The following is a 22676-nucleotide window of genomic DNA, read 5'->3' on the forward strand; positions in this document are numbered from 1 at the left end:
TTTTAAGATTTATTTATTTTTTATTATATGTAAGTACACTGTAGCTGTTTTTGTATAGCCTTAGCTAACCTGCAACTCACTCTGTCCAAGCTGGCCTGGAACTCACAGAGATCTGCCTGCCTGTGTCTCTTGAGTGTTGGGATTAAAGGTATGTACCACCATTGCCCACCACCAGTAAACGTTCTTAACCACTGAGCTATCTCTATAGCTCGCCTCCTACTCACGGTCCAGTTTTTATGTATGTGCTGGAAACTGAACTCAAATCCTCATGTTTGAGTACTTTACCAACTGATCTACCTAGCTCTAGAAAAACATCTGACAAGGTTCAACATGCTTTCACGATAAAGTTCTGAAGAAATTAGGAAATTATCACAAAACAATAAAGATCATATATGACAAACCTATAGCCAATATTATACTGAATCTTCTGAAAATTTGGAATGAGACAAAACAGGTACCCACTCTGCCTGCTTAACATAATACTCAGTCTTAGCCTGAGCTACACAGTAAGACTGTCAATCCAGGCAGTGGTGGTGCACGCCTTTAATCCCAGCACTTGGGAGTCAGGGGCAGGCGGATTTCTGTGTTGGAGGCCAGCCTGGTCTACAGAGTGAGTTCCAGGACAGCCAGGGCTACACAGAGAAACCCTGTCTTGAAAAACCAAAAAAAAAAAAAAAAAAAAAGACTGTCAAAAATAGACACTGGAATGGAGAGATGGCTCATTAGTTAAAGCAAATACTGTTGTTCTTCCTAGGACCTGAGTTCAAATTCCAGTAACAGACTGCTAAGTCTCCTGTAAGTCTTACATGCCTCTGAGTCAAAATGCCTCTGGCCTCTGTGAGCACATGCACTCATACACCCCAACCCACTCACAATTAAGAACAATAAATGTAAATCTTATTTTTAAAAATAAATCTACCCTAGCCTTAACTAGAGCAACAAGGTAAGAGAAAGATTATATAGAAGGGATAAAAGTAGGAAAGGTTGAAGTCCTTTCATAGATGACCAGATTTTATACTTAAAATGCTCTGGATGCTATAAAGTTATCACTAGATCTGATACTTTCAGTACAAGCATAAGATAGTAATTAATACACACATCTGTAGGTTTCTTCATACCAATAACAAATTTACTAAGAAGGAAGTCAGAGAAAATATTTTAATTAAATTTAAAAAAATTAAAAGAACAAACTGTTTTCATCTTTTCTATTTATTTTTATATGCACAGGTGTTTTACCTGACATATGTCTGTATAACACTAGCATGTGTGTTGCCCAGGGAGGCCAGAAGAAGGTGTTGGATCCCTTGTGACTGAAGTTACAGATAGTTGTGAACTACCATGTGGATAGATGCTGGGAATGGAACAGCCAGTACCTTAACTGCTGAACCAGCTTTCTACCCCCAACCCCTACCCCAAATTTTAAGTACCTAGTAATACACCTAATTAAGGAAGTGAAAGACCATCAATGAAAACCTGACCCTGAAAAAAGCAACTGAAGAAACTAGACAATGGAAAGACTTCTATACTCCTAGATTAGCAGAATTAATACTGTGAAAATGGGTAAATTACTAAATGCAACCTACAGAACTCAATGCAGTATCAATCATAATTTCAATGATATACTTTACAGAACTATTAAAGACAAACTATTCACATGGAAATACAATGGACCATGAAAAGCAAAAGCAACTACGTAGACAGAACAGTGCTAGAGCTATCATGATACTTACTAACATCTCAGATTTTTTTTTTTTGTTTTTTAGATTTTTTTATTAGATATTTTCTTTATTTACATTTCTTTTTTTTGATTTTTAATATTTTTATTACATATTTTCCTCAATTACATTTCCAATGCTATCCCAAAAGTCCCCCATAGCGCCCCCCACTTCCCTACCCACCCATTCCCATTCTTTTGGCCCTGGCATTCCCCTATATTGGGGCATATAAAGTTTGCAAGTCCAATGGGCCTCTCTTTCCATTGATGGCCGACTAGGCCATCTTTCGATACATATGCAGCTAGAGACAAGAGCTCCGGGGTTCTGGTTAGTACATCATGTTGTTCCAACAATAGGGTTGCAGATCCCTTTAGCTCCTTGGGTACTTTCTCTAGCTTCTCCATTGGGAGCCCTGTGATACATCCAATAGCTGACTGTGAACATCCACTCCTGTGTTTGCTAGGCCCCGACATCTCAGATTTTTATTTTTTTAATTTTAAACCTTTTTTTTTCTCATAAACTGGTCATTTATTAACACAGACTGTTGGACACAGCAGCTTCCAGCATTCTGACTAAGGGGAAGGAAACAAGCAACGGGGTCTCACTTCTTCCATTTTTTTGTTATATTCCTACTTGGCAGAAGTCCTTCTTGTCCAGCATCTGCTGGGTTTGCAGAGCCACCCAGTCTCCATCAAAGCTATGAGGGATGGGGCTGTACCCATGGTGTTTCTCCCACATCAGAATTAGAGCATGAACCCCTTGAAAAACATGGCCACGTCCACAACAGTTTTCCACTCATTGGTGCTCCTGTTCATCTTAGCAAAGCTCTTGTTAAACTGGATGCAGTACAACTGGACTTTGTCATCGCTGGACAGGCTGCTGCAGGCCAGCCTTCTCCTTCAGGGCTTTCTAGCTGGCAGACAGCAGCTTAACATGGGCATGGGTGGTCATGCATATCAACACAATCAGGGAGAGCATAGTCTATTGTTGCTGTTTGGGATGGGGTTGGGGGAATCTCCCTATGTAGCACAAGCAGGCACTGAACTTAGAAATGAAACCCTCATCCTTCAGGCTCTGAAATGCTGGAATTGTAAGTGTTACATATACTGTAAAATTTTACAGATCTCTTTATTTTGTTTGTTTATTATGAGTCTTTAGCCTGCACTGTGTGCATTTTTGGTGCCCTCAGAGGCTAGAAGGTGTGGTATTTCCTGGAATTGGAGTTATAAATGGTTGTGAACCATTGCGTGGGTAATGAGAACAGAGCCCAGGTCCTCTGGAAGAACAGCCAATGCTCTTAACCACTGAGCATTCTCTCCAATTTCTCTAGCCCCAATATATACAGTGTGTGTGTGTGTGTGTGTGTGTATTAAAAAAATTTTCCAATGTATGCACACAAGTATTTCTTTAGATATATTCTTTAGTTTTAATAGAATAGAAGGGTTAGAGCAAAAAAAAAAAGTTTAACCACATGAACTTACTGAAGTTAAAACTCAATAAAATGTAGAAGCCAATTTCCCAGTCATAACATTCTTAGGCAAAACAAATACTGAAAAATTCTCACACCACAAAGAGTTCAACTGAAACACCATAGATATTAGAGCTTGAAATAGTAAATATCAGAAACACATAAAGCATATCAGTGTAAGGGAAGCTTCTGTGAACAACCACATGTATACACAACTGTTAAGGATATCCCAATGATGCCTTCAATCTTCTAGGAAACACACCAGTAAATTGTTTCAAGATGACCATTTATATCAGGCATTGGTAGTTCACTCCTCTAATCCCAGCAGCACTTGGAAGGCTGAAGCAGAAGGACTGTTATGGGCTGTTTGAGTTAGTGTTTTCATTGCTGTGAAGAGACACCATGACCAGGGTAACCCTTATAATGGACAATATTTAATTGGGCTGGCTTATAGGTTCTGAGGTTGAGTTCATTATCATCATGGCAGGAAGCATGACAACATCTAGGCAGGCATGGTGCTGAAAGAGCTGAGAGTTCCATGTCTTGTTCTGCAGGCAGCTAGGAGAAACCTCTCTCTCTCTCTCTCTCTCTTTTTTTTTTTTTTTTTGGTTTTTCGAGACAGGGTTTCTCTGTATAGCCCTGGCTGTCCTGGAACTCACTTTGTAGACCAGGCTGGCCTCGAACTCAGCAATCCACCTGCCTCTGCCTCCCGAGTGCTGGGATCAAAGGCGTGCGCCACCACGCCGGCTGAGAAACCTCTCTTAAAGTTCACACACAGTAACACAACTTCCTCCAAGAAGGCCATGCTATTCTATCCAACAAGGCCACACCTCCTAATAGTGCCACTCCCTGGGCCAAGCATATTCAGACCACCACATGGGTTCAAAACCAGTCTGAGCTACAGAGTAAGACTGCCTCCAAAACAAAGGAAGTGGGAGTGTGAGATGGCGCAGCATGTTAAAGTTTGATGACCTAAGCACCAAAGTCCATATTGTAGAAAGATAAAGTTCCCTACAAGTTGTCTTTTGACTGCCACACTTATGACAGCATGTGTGAGTGCAAGCACATACATAACAATAAGTAGATGTAATTTTAAAAAGAATAAAAATAACAGGGCTGGAGAGATGGCTGGGTGGTTAAGGGCACTGACTGCTCTTCCAGAGGTCATGAGTTCAATTCCCAGCAACTACATGGTGGCTCACAACCATCTGTAATGGGATCTGATGCCCTCTTCTGGTGTGTCTAAAGATAGCTACAGTGTACACACATATATATATAATAAATAATTTTTAAAAAAGAAAAAATAACAGACTTTGAGGGGGTACAGCATGTGTGTGGGTATATTATATAGCTAAAAAATACTAATATCTACTAAATATACAACAATAGTTTATGACATTCTCGGTTCTTTCATATTTAAAATTTCTCAAAATTAAAAAGGAAAAATATGTATATATTTATTTTTACTTAAAAACTGTTTATCTGCATTGGTGTTTTGCCTGTATACATGTCTTTGTGAGGGTGTTGAATCCTCTAGAACTGGAATTACAGAGAGCTGGGAGTTTAATGAGCTATCAGCTGGGTGCTAGGAATTGAACTCAGATCCTTTGGAAGAGCAGCTAGTGCTCTTAACCACTGATCCATCTCTCCAATCCCAAAGGAAAACATCTGAAGAATGCAAAAACATATATGATTAAATCATTAAAAAGAAAAAAAAAATCTCAGGACCTCATACTGTAGACCAGGCTAGTCTCAAGTTTTTGAGTGCAGAAATTACAGGTATGGGGAAGTCAAGCCTACCTTTAATTTTTCTTTAAACAATTACTATTATATGGGTATGGATATTCTGCCTTGTATGTCTGTGCACCACATGTGCTGGAAGAACCTGGAGGAGGATGTTAGGACTAAGGTTACAGGCTGTGAGCAGCAGTGTGGGTGCTGGAAATAAAACCAGGGTCTGCTGAATCTCTCTGATCCCTGGATTTAACTTTTTAAATATATCATACTTATTGCTTACTTATTGTCTTAGTTAGCATTTAGAGAGGAAAGGGTTTGTCTTAGGGTTCAGTCCATCATGGCAGAAGGAACTGAAGCAGGAGCCATAGAAGAACACTGTTTACTGCTTGCTCCCATGCTTTGCTCAGTCTGTTTTCTTACACAACTCAGGACCGCCTGTCCATTGGTGGTACTACCCACAGTGGGCTGAAATCTCCCATATCATTAACAAAAGAGAAAAATTCATAAAAGGCTTGTCTATACCCCTATCCAATGGAGGCATTTTCTCAAATGAGATTTCCTTCTCTCAGATAACTCTAGTTTGTATCAAGTTGCCAAAAAACTAGCCAACAAAGTTGCAAAACCTCAACTCTCCAAAACTCTACTGAAATAATTTTCTTAAAAAAAAAAAAAAATCACTAATTGATTCTTCTGATAAACCCAATGGCCCTCTTGTTTTTTTCAAGACAGGTTTCTCTGTGTAACCCTAACTGGCCTCAAACTCAGAGATCTGCCTTCCTCTATATCCTGAGAGCTGGATCAAAGTCTCACACCACTATGAGCAGACCCAATGGTCATTTTTAAAAGTCCACATTTTCTTCAACAAGTCATTGACCACAGACTAACTCTAGACACTCAAGATACAAAATCTTTTCCCTTCTAGGTTAAGTTTCCTCAACCTTGCTTTATTTTTAAAGTATCCTCTTTTATGTGTCTTTCCACACACAACTACAAAGACTTCCTGATACTGAGGTAAGGTTAAAGTCACTTGCTACATGGATTTGGAGGAGTCAGTGATCTCTTTGATCCTCTGCCCACAGTGGCCACATTAAGTCTCCATTTTCTTCTTACCACTCCTTAAACAAAGGTCATTTAAGTATTAAAATTTTGAGTGCTGCTATTCACTACAAAATAACTTCAAAGTATGGTTATGAAAAAGAAATTCATAACCCAGGCATGGTAGTTCACTTGTAGTATTAGCATTCAGGAGACTTAGGCAGAAATATCAAGTTCCAGGTCAGCCTGTGCTATATATGGGGAGACAGATAAAAACACAGAACAGAAATCCATTTACTAGGGCTAAGGATATAGCAGTTAGGAAAGGTTTGCCTAGCTAGCATATATAAAGTCTTCAATTCATTGTTCAGCATGGCACAATAGTGAGACCCTACATCACCCAGCCTACCCCCCCAAACAACAGTTACAATGATAATAGGGGTGTGGAGATAGAGCTCAGTCAGTAAAGTGCTTTCACAAGCAAATGAGAGGATCCAAATTTGATCCTAAAAAGCAAGGTTTGGTAACTACCTGCATGCCAGCTTTCAACTGCCTGCAACTCTACAGGGCCTCTCAAGGTAACAGGCATGCTCATGGTTTGCAATATATACATCCAAGTAAAATATGAATACACATACAATAAAAATAATATTAGCAGGACATGGAGGGGCATGCCTTCAATCTCAGTACTGGAAATGTAGAGGTAGGCAGATCTCTGTAAATTTAGGACAGCCTAGCACACATAGCAAGTTTCAGGTCAAACAGTGCTACACAGTGAGTTCCCATCTCCAAACAAACAAATATATAATAATATAAAGGTGTTTGCTACCTGCCTCAAACCCTCAAGAGTTAGGATTACAGCAGTGTATTACAACTGCCTGTCCCTGCTCGCTCGTGTGCGCTCTCTCTCTCTCTCTCTCTCTGTCTGTCTCTCTCTCTTTTTAAAAAAAAAGAAAATTAGGGGCTGGAAAGAACAGCAAGTGGTCTTAATTGTTGAGCCACCTTTTCAGCCCTTAATTTCTTACTTCTTTTCTTTTTTGAAGCCACCCTGGTCTACTTGAAACCTTGTCTTAGAAAGAAAAGAAGAGAAAAGAAAAGTAAAGAAACTAGAAAGAGAGTGAGAAAGGTGCTTGCTATGTAAGCATGAGGATGTGAGTTTACTCAACAACACTAATGGAAAAGGCTGGGTATAGTCTGTTATCCCAGTGCTGGGAAGGAAAAGCCAGTGAATTCGCTGGATGGCCAGCCTAGTCTAATTGGCAAACACCAGGTTCCAGTAAGAAACTCTGTCCCCAAAAATAAGGTGAATGGCTCCTGACCTCTGACCTTCACTCATACAAATCCATAAACAGGGGCTGGAGAGATGGCTCAGCAGCTAAGAGCCCTTGCTGCTCTTCCAGAGGTCCTAGGTTCAAGTCCCAGCACTCTCACATGGCAGCACACAACTGTCTCGTAACCCCAGTTCCAAGTGGGATCCAATGTCCTCTTTTGACCTCAATGGGCCATGCATACACACAGTACAAATGTATGTATGCATGCATTCTTACACACACTTAAAAAAAAAAAAAGAAGTAGAGAGCATTTTTTTTCCTCTTACTTGTCATGATCTCACAGGTACCTGGGATAGAGTTTAAGTCCCGAATCCTCCCACGTGCAAGGCACGAGTCCCCACTCCTTCATTTTTTTGCTTTGAGGCAAGGCCTCACTATGTACACCTGATTGACCTAAAATTCACTATGTAGACCAGATTGGCCTCAAACTCACCAAAACCCACTTGTCTGCCTCTTCAATTGCCGGGATTAAAGAAATTCACCACCACACACAGACCTTTTTGGTGCCTTTTATCCCCTAAGTATTTGTTTTAGATTTATTTTATGAGCATGAGTATTTCACTTGCATGTGTGTAAACCATGTACATACCTAGTGCCCATGGTTTAGTGCACTAGGTTAGAAGGCATTGGCTCCCCTGAAACTTCAGTTATGGATAGTTGTGACCAAGCCTAGGTCTTCTGCAAAACAAATGCTCTTAAATGCATCTCTCTAGTCCCCATCTCCTTTTTACGACAGTTTCACTACGAAGTCCAGGCTAGCCTTGAATTCATTATATAACCCATGTTTTCTTTAAACTTGCAGCAATAATCTTGTTTCAACTTCCCATGCTAGGCATTCATCACCATTCCTAACTCCAAGAAGTAGTAATCTAGGGACTGGGGAAATGGTTTAGTCAGTAAAGCACTGTGCATAAGTACCTGAGTTGGACATTAAAAAAGAAAAGGAAAGGAAAGAAAAGAAAAGAAGGAAGGTGGTGGTGGTGGGGGGGGGGTAGGTACCATGTATACCTAAAATCCCAGCATTACCGATACAGAGACAGCAAGATTCCTGGAGGTTGCTGGCTAGCCAGTCTAGATGAATCAGTAAACTTTAGGTTCAGTGGGAAACCTTGACATAAATAAGGTTGGACCAGCAAGATGGCTCAGTGGATAAGAGGAGAACCTGGAATTTTTGATCCTCTGTTTCTACCTCCTAGATACTGAGATTATAAACAAGTATCACCATCTGTGGTTGGATTGTTAGTCCTTACAAATTATTGAAGATATTAAAGAATTATGATTGAGTGGACTATATCAGTATTTAATATACTGAAATCTAACTATGAAAAATTAAAAGTACCTTAGTATATCTAAAATAGTAATAAATCATTACATGTTAACATAATTTTTATTTAAAAAACTACAAGCAAAAACTTAGCAATAGTGGTAGTGTTTTACAGTATTGGCAAAGCTCCTTAATGTTTAACTCAATAAAAGACAGCTATATTCTTATAGTTGCGTTTGACATGTTTCACATGGCAGGTAGGCTCTTAGAAATTACACTATATTCCTATAAAGTAGTAGGTGTGAAAAAGCAAATAACATCTTAATATTCTGGATCCATATGGGGCTTATGGACCCCTGCTTGCAGGGTCTCGTGCAATTTCTGGAGATCAGCAGACAGTTTGAGAGCTACTGGATTTGATAGTATCAGGCCATTTTGTCCTTGCAGCTTCATTTTGCAAACAAAGAATCTTCTGTATCTTATTTTTTAAACCTTAAAACTTGTAATGATTAAGAGCACAAAGTTCAAATTTCCAGTGTTAGTACTGGCCACTGACCTTTGGCAAATTACTCAACGTCTTTTTGTTTCAGCTTCCTAGATCAATAAAAATAATAAACAGGACTTATTGTATATAGTGCCATTATGAAGACTAATTAAATGCAAAATTTTCCTAAGAGTTTGGTAAATTGAGTGTTTAATAAACACTTAAGTAGTTTACTGGAAAACTTTTAAGTGGTTTAATAGACTCTACCCATAAGGAATTTACAGAGAAGAAATACGAAATACCCAATACAGCAGAGTGACCCATCATACTACACTATTACAGCATTCATGAGGTATTACTAGTTTCCCTTATCCCTATTTACTACATTGTAGTTCAAAAAGTTGACAGAAAAGGGTAATACAAAGTGAAAAAAAAAGCCATATTGGTTATGCATGTCTCCTTGCCATCATGTTCCTAATAATCAATAACAATTACATTTGTAGTAAATTCCATTGTAAACCACTTAATGACATTCCTAAAAGCCCCTCTGGATTTCCAGACAATAGCCTGATAGTAACAAAAGATTCTCCTGACTTTAGACTTACATAGTTTAATATTCCTTTATCATATACTAAAATAAAGAGAAAATAAGATTGCCAAGACGCATGCCATTAACTAGATCTGTCAAGTAATAAAACAATTCATCTTCACTACAGAGCAGGGTATCGTTCATTGAAAAGCTAATAAAATCACATGACCAAATCATCTGCATATTTGACATACTTTTTTGCATTATACTAACAGCAAATAAGTTAATAGCGTCAGCTGGGGGGAACCCTGTTTAAATAAAAAAAAGTATAATATGTAGACAAGTAAGTTCTTTTTCTTTTAGTGTTTTAGTGAAACATTTAATAGGTTAATAGCTTTGACTACTATTATATTTAACTATTGTTTGGTCACCAAATATTTCTGAGCAGTGACCATGAAACTGGTTCTATGCTAGTAATAGGGGTTCAGTGAACATAAAAAGATAATAATTTTCATGAAACTTGCATTCTGTTCTGCCCTGGGAAACACAAAAAAACAAACACATAAAGTATTATAAATGTGGTAAATACTATTAAGGAAACAAAGAAGGCTATTCCAAAGACTACAACAGTCTTTAAAAGCTGAATTGTGGATTTCTAACAGACCTAAAAATAAATAATTCATAGCAACTTACATCTATGCAACACAGATTCTACAGGCCTTTGCTAATGCATAAGAAAACTATAGACACTGACCGTGAAAACAAAAATCGATCTTTCAGTGTCAAAACTACTGGATAGCATTACTTAGCAATATGATGACCTCAAAAGATAATTAACCTCCTAGTTCTAAAGAGCAAAAAGCATGCAAACATAACCCTAAAGAAAGCAAGTGAAATCTGATATATAATTTAGTATAATGTGGTTATATTATATATAGAAAGGTTATATCTATATATAGGAAGGAAATCTGAAACAGAAAAGAATATTGTTTTTTAAAACTAAGGCAATATAAATAAATAATACATTTTAGTTAATAAATATAATCAACATTTGGCCAATAATTTTAACAAATGTGCCTTATTAATGTAAGGTACTAGTTGGAAAGAGGATGCAGGATGCATAGGCATCCTCTGTACTATCTTGCCAATTTTCTATAAATCTAAAACTGTGCTAATATATAGAAATGTATACACGGGGCTGGAGAGGTGGCCCAGCGGTTAAGAGCACTGACTGCTCTTCCAGAGGTCCTGAGTTCAAATCCCAGCAACCACATGGTGGCTCACAACCATATGCAATGGAATATGTCCTCTTCTGGTATGGCTGAAGACAGCAACAGTGTACTCATATGCAATAAATAAATAAATAAATCTTAAGAAAAAAAAAAAGAAATGTATACACACATACATAACTAAACCTAACAAGGCATTATTTAGTTTCTACCTGGGAAGGCTGGGAAAAAATAAAAAGGAATAGTTGATAAATTAAAGAAAGAAATAACAGAACCTGAGAGGCTGATACAAGAGGATCTTGTACCTTCAAGGCCAGCCTAGGCTACACAGTAAGACTGTTGTCTGTCTGTCTGTCTGTAGCTCTACACACACACACACACACACACACACACATGAAAAAGCCATATTAAAACACATTACTCTGGGGCTGGCGAGATGGCTCAACGGGTAAGAGCACTAACTGCTCTTCCTAAGGTCCTGAGTTCAAATCCCAGCAACCACATGGTGGCTCACAATCACCCTTAATGAGATCTGACGCCCTCTTCTGCTGCGTCTGAAGTCAGCTACCATGTACTTATGTATAATAATAAATAAATCTTTGAAAAAAAAAAAAACAAAAACCAAAAAACACATTACTCTGTTTGCCAACTTAAAAAAATTAATTTCCTCATGGCTAAGGATATAGCTCAGTATGTATAGTGCTCACCTAGCACCACATAAACCAAACACAGTGGCAAACACCTGTAATCCCAGCACTTGAGTGGAGGCAGGATCATCGGATATTCAAGGCAAGTCTTGTCTATACACATTTAGTTCATGGTCAGCCTCACTACATGAAAGTGCCTTAAAAAGATATTAATTTCAAAATAGGAAAGAAATGAAATGAAAATAAAAATGGGTATGGTGGCTCACCCCTAAAATCCCAGCACTCAGTGAGGCAAGAGGACAATCAGCCTGGGCTATCAAAATGTTAACTCTAGCTTAAAAAGAAAAATAGTATCTGAAAGAAAATGAGAAGTCATAAAACTCTAATATAATACACTCAAGAAATCCAAAGGAGCCGGGCGTGGTGGCGCACGCCTTTAATCCCAGCACTTGGGAGGCAGAGGCAGGCGGATTTCTGAGTTCGAGGCCAGCCTGGTCTATAAAGTGAGTTCCAGGACAGCCAGGGCTATACAGAGAAACCCTGTCTCAAAAAAAAAAAACAAACAAAAACAAAAACAAAAAACAAAAAACAAACAAGATCTCATAATAAAAACTTCAACAGAAAGATTAATGGATTTTTGTGCAAACTAAATTATTCCTGTATCACAATATGAGGTAGTCAACAATCTCCAAAGACTGCACAAGAAGCACATTCAAACCTATTTATTAACAATGACCAATGAACTTCACTTTATGTATGGCACTGTCCTGAAACTGCCATGCAACACTACTGGGATCAGGATCACTTCATAGGTTTCCTCCGTTCCTCACCTAAGGGAATGCTGATTTTATTTAGTTATTGTAGGTGGTGTTCATGGAGATCAGAGGACAACTTCTGAGAGTTGGTTCTCCCCTTCTACTGTATAGGACCTGGGGATTGAATTTAGGTTGTCAGGTGTAGTGCCTGTTTTACTCACTGAGCCATCTTGATGGCCTGGAAATGTTTATACTTGAGAAATATCCATAAACAAACAAGAGGGAGACAAGATCTTTCCATCCTATAAGGTTATAGGGAAGACAAATCCAAACATTACAAGAAGAAAAATTATTTCCCAGGCCCTGCTGAAGGCAAAATTGCAACCAGTGTTAACCAGCCATAAAGTTCCAAATTGGTATAAATAGTTCAAGCTAGCAATAAAAGCTAAGAATATTTTATCAGTTATATGCTTTCCACTCCAAATACTGTTCTCCATAACCTCATTTAAGATATCTAGTAGGTATTCAATGTTTGATTACTTGGAACTAATCCCCCAAAGTCTGAATTAAAATGATGGTCAAGAAAAATGTAGAGGAAAAGCGAAGATTATAATCTCTGAATACTGTTCAGTTTGTATGATTTAGAATAAAGCTGTTGGAAGAAGTAATCTTTGTGGCAACCATTACAAAATTAGAACCTTGTATCCATTAGGAAGCACAGTGACTGCAGAACCTTAACCAGACAAATGACATTACAATTTCATTCACAAGACCCTATGAAATATTAGGTATACATAAAAAAATTAGTTAACTCAAATAGTATTCTAACCTAATTTAGAGAGCTAGATGATGGATCTATTACCCTATTACCCAAAGGCAATCCTACAAAACAAAGATGCATTATTCTAAGCCTCTCACATACATTTTAAATATGTAATTGGAAAATTGTCAAGAAGAAATTAATAATTAACATTTCACCCGTTAATTCTTGCTTGTATCATCATGAAGATACTTAAATATTTCATGTTGAAACGAGAAAAGAGGGAAGTGAGATGAGAAAAATTCAAAGTAAACTGATCATGACATAGCATCTGGCAGAGATCGAAAAGGCATCAATATAGCCAAAAGAACTGTCAATGACGAAAATTAATAGAAAATAATGATTTCCAACCAGTCCCAACCCAAATGACCAAAATCATCACTGGCAACGCCACCTCTTTTCAAGTCGCCTTCACTTGAAATATATTAGCTCACTAACCCTAACTAATTCTTCATTTAGGTGTAAACTGAGCAAGCATTGTTTTTCTCTATGACCACCACTTCTCTCACCTTCCGAGAGACTAGTACAACTCCGAGCCAAGCCTCAGGGGAAAACAACGCCCAGATCCCACCCTCCTTCATCCAAGGTTGAAGAGGGGGCCCGTTCCCCAGAGTTGGGGGCTTCTCGGAGTGGGACCTCACTCCCAGTTCCAATGGGAACCGGAAAAAGAGCAAGGAATAAGGGTGGGGCCCCATAAAGCCGGCCCGGGTGGAGGAGACCACGCAGAGCAGAGGAAGAAAGGGATGGACAGGAGGTTGGGCGGGGTGAGGACTGAGGAGGACAGAGCGGCCCGAGAGGGCCCGGCTGCGGGCGGCGGAGTCCGGGCGAGGATCAGAGGTCTAAGCTACAAGCCTGATAGATCCTAGCGAGGAGGAGCCAGGGACAGGGACAAGAGGAGTCGGGGGACCCGGGGGAAAGGCTGGGGGTGGGGGTTTTAGGAAGAGCGAGGCCGGCGGGGAGCCTCAGCGGCCAGAAGGGCTGCACTGGGGGCGGTGCGGGGAAGCCGCGGCCGGCTGCCAGGAGCGGGGGAGCCGCGCACTCACCGCTCTGCTCTCCCAGGAACACCAGCTTGAATTTCCTCAGCGGATTCCCGAAGTCTCCGCCCGCGGACATGATGGAGCCGGAGGAGCCGCCGCCGCCGCCTCAGCCCAGAGACCTCTTCCAGACCGCTGCAGCTCCAACCCGCTGACGAAGAGGGCCGAGCCGAAGGGGCAGCCTCCGAGTCCTCTCGGCCCCTGCAGGGCCGGGCAGAGGGGCGAGGCTGAAGGGAGAGTGCCTCCACCGACCGGCAGCCGCCGCCGCCGCCGCCTCCCCGCAGAGTCGCCTAGCACCGAGCCGGGCCCGCGGCCGCGAAGGGACGCAGGGCGGTGTCGGAGGCAGCCAGCGGTGCACTCGGGCTTCGCTAGCCTAGCGCCGTTCCTTCCCTCAGAACGCGGCGCGGAGACTGAGGTGAGAGAGGAGGATGGCGAGGCAAGCGCCGCAGACGCGTCTGGGTCTCGGCACGCGCAGCGCTCGGGCTCTCACAGCAGCCGCCGCCGCCGCCACCGCAGCACAACCCGCTGAGTGCGCGAGCCTCTGGCGCGGATGCGGGGCGAGTCCGGGCGCGAGCCTGCCACCCTGCCGGCCTCGGACGTGCGTGCGTGAGTGCGTGCGTGCGCGTCGCCGCCAGTGCCTTCCTGGTTTCGCCAGCAATCCCGGCTCCTCCCGTGCGGCGGAGAAAGGGGCCGATCAGGTTTCGACTGGCGTCTGGAGAAGCCGGGAGGAGGCGGGACCGGTTCCGGGTAAGCAAGGGGGTGCGGGGGGGGGCGGGGGGAGAAGAAAAAAAAAAAGGAGCGCTTACGTCACTGACAAGTCGAGCCAATCAGAAAAAGCGGAGGGCAGGCAGCTGCTAACTGAGGTGGCGGCGCGAGAGCGCGCGCGACTCTCGCGCGGAGGAAGGTGTGGGGTTCTGGCGGCCATAGGAAGTGTGGCGCGACGCAAGGCGATTGGGGGAAGGAGGAGGGAAAAGAAGGTGGGACGGAGGCGGAGCCGGAACCAAGGTGGATTGACCGCAGCAATGCGTGGGTGGGGTTGGGTCGCTCCAAGGTGTATTGTAGGTGCTAAACCCTTAACGTCGCCTCTCCTTCCTCACTTCAGCCCTTCACCCATTTACCCTAGCCTTCTAAACGTGATTCCTTGCTCGGCATCTTCGTATATATAGATTTCCCACCGTTACTCCGTGGAGTTTCATAACTACTAGAAACAAGTCCTCTCCATTTTGTGGGTAAGGAAATTGGAGTCCAAAAGAAGGAAATGACTTGCAAAATCCACGTAGTCATGTCATGGAGTCAAGGTTTTATTTGAACCTCTGCTACCTCCTTAGGTTAAGCCATCTAATTCCCTAGTGTCTGTTGGCGTGATCCTCTGTTGAGAGGCCGTTGTTTTAGGTGCCCGTAACATCAGACGATAACCATCTTCTACGTGCTAGAAATGAGTTTAGATATCATATAAGCCAAAGTCCACATATTACAGATAAGAAATGACTGCCCACTTAGCGGTGCAGCTTTGGAAAAGGTCACACAACATACCAGAGGGCTGCCTCAACAAAATCACAAATCTGCAGAAGGAGTATTTAAAAGATCATCCTTTCTCCTTAAAGCAGCACTTCTGGATGTGCTTGAGTGGGGCTTCCTTAAATTCGCCATCCAAAGCATTTCCAATTGTCAACCTGATTTGAGATCCAATAAGATAGAGGTGAATGCCATAAGCAAACATGAACTAAGCATAATGTGGACAGTTACATAACATAATTAAATGTAACTTTTCATCTGAATGGGATCCCTAAAAACAATATCAGACAAAAACAAAATAATTTAAGTATAGCATGAATTTTTAGTTACTAACAGTATTTTGTACTGATCGATTTATTATAACATGTCAGTCCTATTAAAGTAAGCTGTTAATAGAGGAGTCTGGAGTGGTATATGGGAACTTCTATAATGGCCTTTGTAAATCTAGTAATTTTCTATCTAGTGCTTCACATCTGTAATCCCAACCCCCAGGAAGCTAAGGCAGAGAGAGAGAGAGAGAGAGAGAAAGAATCAGTAGTAGAGTAATTTTTCTAGCATGTTTGAGGCCCTAAATCTACTCTTTAGGACACCTAAGAAACTTCTAGAGGCAGACATGGTGGTGCATGCCCATAATCGTAGCACTTGAGAGATACAGGTTAGAGGATTGTAAGTTTAAGGCCAGCCTGAGCTACTTATCGAAGTTAGGCTGCATGAAACCTTGCATCACTGGAGGGAAGAGAGTTCCAAATAAAGTCTATTCATAGAATATAAAAAACAAAACAAAACAACAACAACAACAAAAAAAAAACCAAGTTAGGTGCCATTGAATTAGAGAATTTGGCATCTGCACAATTTTTGCCATTCTTCAACATTTCATGGGACAATATCTTAAAAAGCTATCTCTGTTCAGCCATATTAAAACCCTTTTAGGGCTGGAGAGATGGCTCAGCGGGTAAGAGCACTGACTGTTTTTCCAAAGGTCATGAGTTCAAATCCCAGCAACCACATGGTGGCTCACAACCATACTTAATAAGATCTGACGCCCTCTTCTGGTGTGACTGAAGACAGCTACAGTGTACTTAGATATAATAATAAATAAATTTTTTTTTAAAAAAACCTTTTAAAGACATCCAAACTCACATCTGTAATCCCAGTAATGGGGAGTAGAGACGGAGTTTAAGATCATACGTAACTACATAGGTGAGTTTGAGGACAGCCTGAGCTACATAAGATGTTGTCAAAAATACTTTAAAAACATAAAATAAAAATGTATAAGTAAAAACATCAAAAGTCTATGTAAGTATCTTATACACAAAATACTTTTACATGTTATTGACAAGGTCAAACAAGTGCCTTATCAAATGCAGGACGACTCACTGATGAATAAATTAGGAGAAGAAACAAGTTCTGAAAGTGTCGTCTAATTTGACCTACCAATGACACAGCTATATCTCAGAACCTTCTCTATCAAAATGTACGCTCTGGGGCTAGGAATAGCTCAGGGGTACAGTGCTTCCTTTGCATAATAAAGTCTTGGGTTTAATCCTAACACTAAGTCAATCACTCAATAATAAAGAATTACAAAAAAAAAAAAAAAATCCCTGACGTTCCTCTCAAACAAATGGTGGAATTTTTGAATGTATATCTAAAAAGGAAAAGGAGAAGCTGGGTTATAACATGAATAAATATTTGAGTTTTAAAACCACAGTAGCAGCTGGTACTGGATGATGTAGGTTTTCTGACCAGCCTAGACTAACTACAACACAAGACCTTGTCTCAGAAGCAAAACTAGCCAAGGCTAGTAGTTTATGCCTATAATCCTAGCAGGAGTTCTATCTTGGGTTCCATAATTAATCTCAGACAGGCCTGAATTTCAGCAGAAGACATTGTCTCAGAAAGAGGGGAAGGAGGAGGAAGAAGAAGAAGAGGAAGAGAAGGAGGAAAAAGGGGAGAAGAGGAAGAGGAAGAAGAGGAAGAAGTCATTGAAGTTGTTGTCTTGATTGTACAAGTAGCTTATCAGGTCAGATAGGACACCCCCAATAGTATACCTAGAATCCTAGCACACAAAGAGCAGTAACAAAAAACTATTTCTCAAGTGCTTTTGCAAACAAAAGTAAGAGTGCCTTTTTCTCTACTGGGTACAAGGTTTTCATTGTTCCCTGAAATAGCCTTTAGAGTGACATCTGAGGATTCAAACTACTTTGTACTTCCTCCAGAACTTTATGAATCAATTCCTTCCTGCTGCTTTGTTTCTGTAGTCACCAAACAGCTGGGCTATTAGGAAGAGAGGGCTAGTTTAACACAATTCGGACCTCAAGTGTTTCATGCCTTATCAAGTTTGATGCCTCCTCTTTTGTCCCTTCTCTTTCTTTTTTCCTCTGCTCTGTCTACCTGGATCTCATTGTTGTCCTGGCTGAACCAAAATTCAAGCAATTCTGCCTCTAGCTGCAAAGGAAATAGGACTCAGGTGCATGCAACTAAGCTTGGGTTTTACACTGATGCATGCGTGGCTTCATTCTCCTCTGAAGCCTCTTTCATGTTTATCAAGTACACCGTAAGTCATATGTTTTGCCTTCAGAGATCCCCCTAACCCAAGGACAGAGTACTAAACGTAACATAGAATCAAGAGTATCCTCGCGCACGCCTTTAATCCCAGCACTCGGGAGGCAGAGGCAGGAGGATTTCTGAGTTCGAGGCCAGCCTGGTCTACAAAGTGAGTTCCAGGACAGCCAGGGCTACACAGAGAAACCCTGTCTCGAAAAACCAAAAAAAAAAAAAAAAAAAAAAAAAAAAGAGTATCCTCAGCCCACCTTCAGAGTTCTTTCTCTTCTTTTCTTTTTTCTTTTTTAGTTTTTCCAAGACAGGGTGCCTCCATGTATCCCTGGCTATCCTGGTACTCACTCTGTAGACCAGGCTGACCTCGAACTCAGAGATCCGCCTGTCTCTGCCTCCCAAATGCTGGGATTAAATGCGTGTCCACCACTGCCCGGTAACACACTTACTTTTTTCCAGGCACATGACACAGTCTGAAGCAGTCAGAGATGAAAGCATTGATATAGAAGTTTTTAAGGAAAAGAAAAACTTTATTTCTTAATGAAAAAGTACAGTTGTAGAAAATCTGTTTTTCTGCCTTTGGATATGACTGTTTATGAGCATAATAATTATAGTTAATACAGCTCTTGTGAACATTCATATGTAACTCTGAGTTTAAAACATCAACCCATTGATGACAGCTACTCTGGGAGGCGAGAGGCATCAGGAACGAATGTATGAACTCTGGAAACGGCCTTTCTCTGGACTTTTTAAAGTAAAACTACACAGGTCCTTATATGTAACAATGTCTTCATGGTATATAAATACTTTGCATTGCTTTGTTACTATAAGAGATGAAATTGTCGTTTTTAAATTCTCAAAGCCCTCACACAGTTTCTTGCATGTTATGCATGTGATATCATGTGCATATCTAAAGCACAGTTGTAGTTGACAGAATGGAACTGCCTTTCCATGTTTACTACTCCCTAAGAAAGTTCTATTGCTCTCATAAAGGCAGGAAATCAATAGAAAAAATACCCAGGTAAAAAGGCCAAAATCATGTTGCCCACATTTGAAACAAATAATAGCTCTGGCAGGAATTCAAATTCAAATTCCATCAAATTCCTTTCTAACCCATCCTCCAGATTATTATAATCATTACTACAAATACTAGTGGTTCAATAAACGGCATAAAAATAAAAGATTTTCAATAACTCAAGGAGGACATTAAAAGAGTTCAATTAATATATAAAGTGTATTTCAGGTGTCTCATTTCAAAAGAACCATACTAGCTGGGCGGTGGTGGTGCACGACTTTAATCCCAGCACTTGGGAGGCAGAGGCAGGCGGATTTTTTAGTTCAAGGCCAGCCTGGTCTACAAAGTGAGTTCCAGGACGGCCAGGGCTATTCAGAGAAACCCTGTCTCGAAAAACCAAAAACAAAACAAACAAACAAACAAACAAACAAAAAACCAAACAAAAAACAAAGAACCATACCACCCCCCCAATACCCCCAGAGTACCTAATATTAAAGCCTTTTGTTAATGATTAGCATGCAAGAGACCCTGGGTCCAACCCCTTGCATCAAAATGAACAAACAAAAGCCCAATGAAAAAAAAACCAAAGGAACAAAAAAACACCCAAATTCCTATTTTTCAAATATATTGTCCTGAAAAGTGTCCTGTAACTATGTACCATGAGAGAAGAATAAGAATTATTTAGTCGGTGTTGGAGAGCTGGGCTCAGCAGTTAAGAGCACCGACTGCTCTTCCAAAGGACCTGGGCTCAATTCCCAGAATCCATATGGAAACTCACAACTGTCTGTAACTCTAGTTCCAGGGGATCTGATGCCCTCTTCTGGCCTCTCCAGGAACGAGGCATGCAAATGGTGCACAGACACACATACAGGCAACACACACACACACACACATATAAAATAAAAAGGTTTAAAAACAAGATTATCTAGCCAACATGAAGGAGAGGGTGATAGAACTTAAATGGAATGGTCTTTCCTGTAATTATAGCTAACTCATAGCTACGAAGTTATTTTTGCTACAGATTGATCTACAGAATCTATTTTTGATCATTCCATTTTGTTCTGTTCATGTGACTCATGGACCTGTTATGAATAATGTGATTTTTCAAGCCTGAGAAGTGGGCTGTTGCTTCCAGGTTTTGCCATTGCAAGCAGGGAAAGAACTTGCTCCTCACTATATGAGGGCCAGAGAGTGTAAAGCCTGACACATCGCTGTAGCTCCTCTCCCTGCATCCTCTCCAGCAAATAAAATAAGAAAGACATCCAGGAGGATGAGTCACTCCACCTGCTACTCAGAGATAATGGCTCTCGGAGTGGAAGAGAACAACTGCTTTTACTGCTGTTTATAGAAAGAGCACAGCGTTGTTGGACAAGAGAGCAAGCACAGCACTGCTGCACTGAAATACCAGCAGCGGGACTGCAGCCGGTAAAAAGCCTTTATACATCTGAATGACACAAATAAACATAAACAACAAAAGGCAGGCTAGCATAGTGGTGCAGGTCTTCACAGATCGTCTTGATTTAAAGACCACCCTGGTTTATGTATGGTGAGTTTGGGCCAGCTAGGGCTAGATAGTGAAACCCTATCTCAAAAATAAATAAGTTAAATAAATAGATAAGACCTCAAAATCCTTATAAAGATCATAGCTCAAAGTATCCAATGAGGTAATGAACAAGAACATTCTTGGAGAGAAATCTGAACAAAGTTGCAGCTCAAAGGTGATGAATTAAAAGAATTTCCACCTCATTTCTTTTGTGAAAGTATTCCAAAAATGTGTTCAAATAATTCAATTGCACACTCAGGCTCTGACATCTCTACCCAAGAGCCATACTATTTTACCTTGAGAAACGAAGACTAAGCAGAAGTAACTGGCTAAATAGAGTGTGGAAAGTGCTTACTAAAGGGGAAAATAACAAGAAGCAGGCCAGTTGGCTCAGAGAGCCCCAGAAAGGGCCAGGAGTGTGAAACACCAGGGAACACCATAGAGAGTTCACACCATAGAGAGCTCTCACTTCAGGCTTAAAAAGGCAGTCAAAATAAGGTAATTTCTTTTATTTTTTGTTTTTTTGAGACAGGGTTTCTCTGTTTGTAGCCTTGGCTGTTCTGGAACTCACTCTGTAGACCAGGCTGGCCTCGAAATCAGAAATCCGCCTGCCTCTCCCTCCCAAGTGCTGAGATTAAAGGCATGCGTTAGCACTGCCTGGCTAAAATAAGATATTTTCATATCAGCCATTCTGCTTTCTCTCTTCCTGGCTTCACTTGACATACTATATCTGTTGTCCAGATCTGAGACCATTAAAGTTAGTAGTAAGCTGAGTATGGTGGTACATAGTTTTAATCACAGCACCCAGAAAGCAGAGGCAGGTGGATCTCTGTGAGTTGTGAGGTCAACCTGGTCTAAATAGCAAGTTTCAGGGCAGCCAGATCTACATAGGAAGAATATTATAAATAATAATAATAATAGAATTTGAAAAAGAAAAAATAATTGCAATTTACATATTGAAATGATTTGCTTTGCACACATAATTATCTGACGCACATGCCCTGGCTGTTTAGTTGCCACTTTTGTTCTTTTTAGAAGGCAGAGGGCTCCATGCAGGGCTTTTCCATAAGCAAAATGATGCCTTCTTCTCTTCACATCTTCCATAGGCTTCTTGCTTTGGTAGCTAGGTAGGTATTTTGTTTGTTTGTTTGTTTTTGAGAGAGGGTCTCATTGCCTAGTCCTGGCTGGCCTGGATCTTGCTATGTAGACTAGGCTGAGTCAAACTTACAGAGATACATCTGCCTCTGCCTCCTGAGTGCTGGGATGGATGTATTACCATGCCTGACCTTCACAGACTTTTAATGAAGGAAAAGAAACAACACAGCTGCACCCTCTCTCATACACACGTATAATCCACTCCTGAACCTCCTCAGGAGCCTGTCATCTGGAAGAAACAAAACATTGAACTCTTAAGAGGTGTAAACAATAGGGTTGATCATAAGTCCTTGGCTAGGATAACTCCAGGGTTGGTTAATGACCCCTTATCCATGTTGATAAGAATCAAGATCTTTTGTCTTTCTGTCTTTCTACTTGCCTTCCTCAGAATTCTGACTTTGGTGTTAGGTACTAGCAGATGACTGACATAACTCAAGTTGAGACATTTAAAGCACTATACAGTCCAGAGACTAATGGACTCCCTGTTACATCTCATTGTCTTGATTAGGTCATGCATCCACCCTACAAATGTCACTGCAGGGGAAAGTGAGATGTTGCTACAAATTTGTAACTGTGACATGAGGAAGAATAAAAAGAAAAGGTCCCTTGGCAGTCCAGCACCAGTGCTCACTCTGCTGATCATATCAGCTTGGTTTCCAATATGCTGTCCCCTGAAATATATAGCCATTGACTTATTCATTCTATAAACACTTGGATCACTGTCTCCTAACACTCTTGTTTGCACTGGAGACAGCAAAGAGAAAAAGATGTGGCCTTTGTTCTTGAGGGTACATGAGTCTACTGGTGTGACAAATGTGAAAAAAGCAATTAAATTTAAGTAAAACTT

General features: G+C 40.8%; 2 protein-coding genes across 3 annotated transcripts in view; one reads left to right on the plus strand and one right to left on the minus strand.

Annotated features, from left to right (window-relative positions):
* The window catches only part of Rab6a (RAB6A, member RAS oncogene family), a 34298-nt gene extending 19595 nt beyond the window's left edge, over positions 1 to 14703 (minus strand). For both annotated transcript variants that reach the window (XM_021166102.3, XM_021166103.2), the window contains exon 1: positions 14058 to 14703. In XM_021166102.3, coding sequence (XP_021021761.1) covers positions 14058 to 14127 — 70 coding nt within the window. In that variant the 5' untranslated portion in view covers positions 14128 to 14703. The remainder of the gene's footprint in view (positions 1 to 14057) is intronic.
* Mrpl48 (mitochondrial ribosomal protein L48) overlaps positions 14599 to 22676 on the plus strand; it is a 57845-nt gene continuing 49767 nt past the window's right edge. Inside the window, 3 exon segments of the mRNA XM_085841493.1 lie at positions 14599 to 14625; positions 14627 to 14667; positions 14669 to 14795. Of these exon segments, the coding sequence (XP_085697619.1) occupies positions 14599 to 14625; positions 14627 to 14667; positions 14669 to 14795 (195 nt within the window).

The sequence above is a fragment of the Mus caroli genome, unplaced genomic scaffold, assembly GCF_978045245.1.
Source record: "Mus caroli unplaced genomic scaffold, Mus_caroli_1 scaffold_8, whole genome shotgun sequence".
Lineage (NCBI taxonomy): Eukaryota > Metazoa > Chordata > Mammalia > Rodentia > Muridae > Mus > Mus caroli.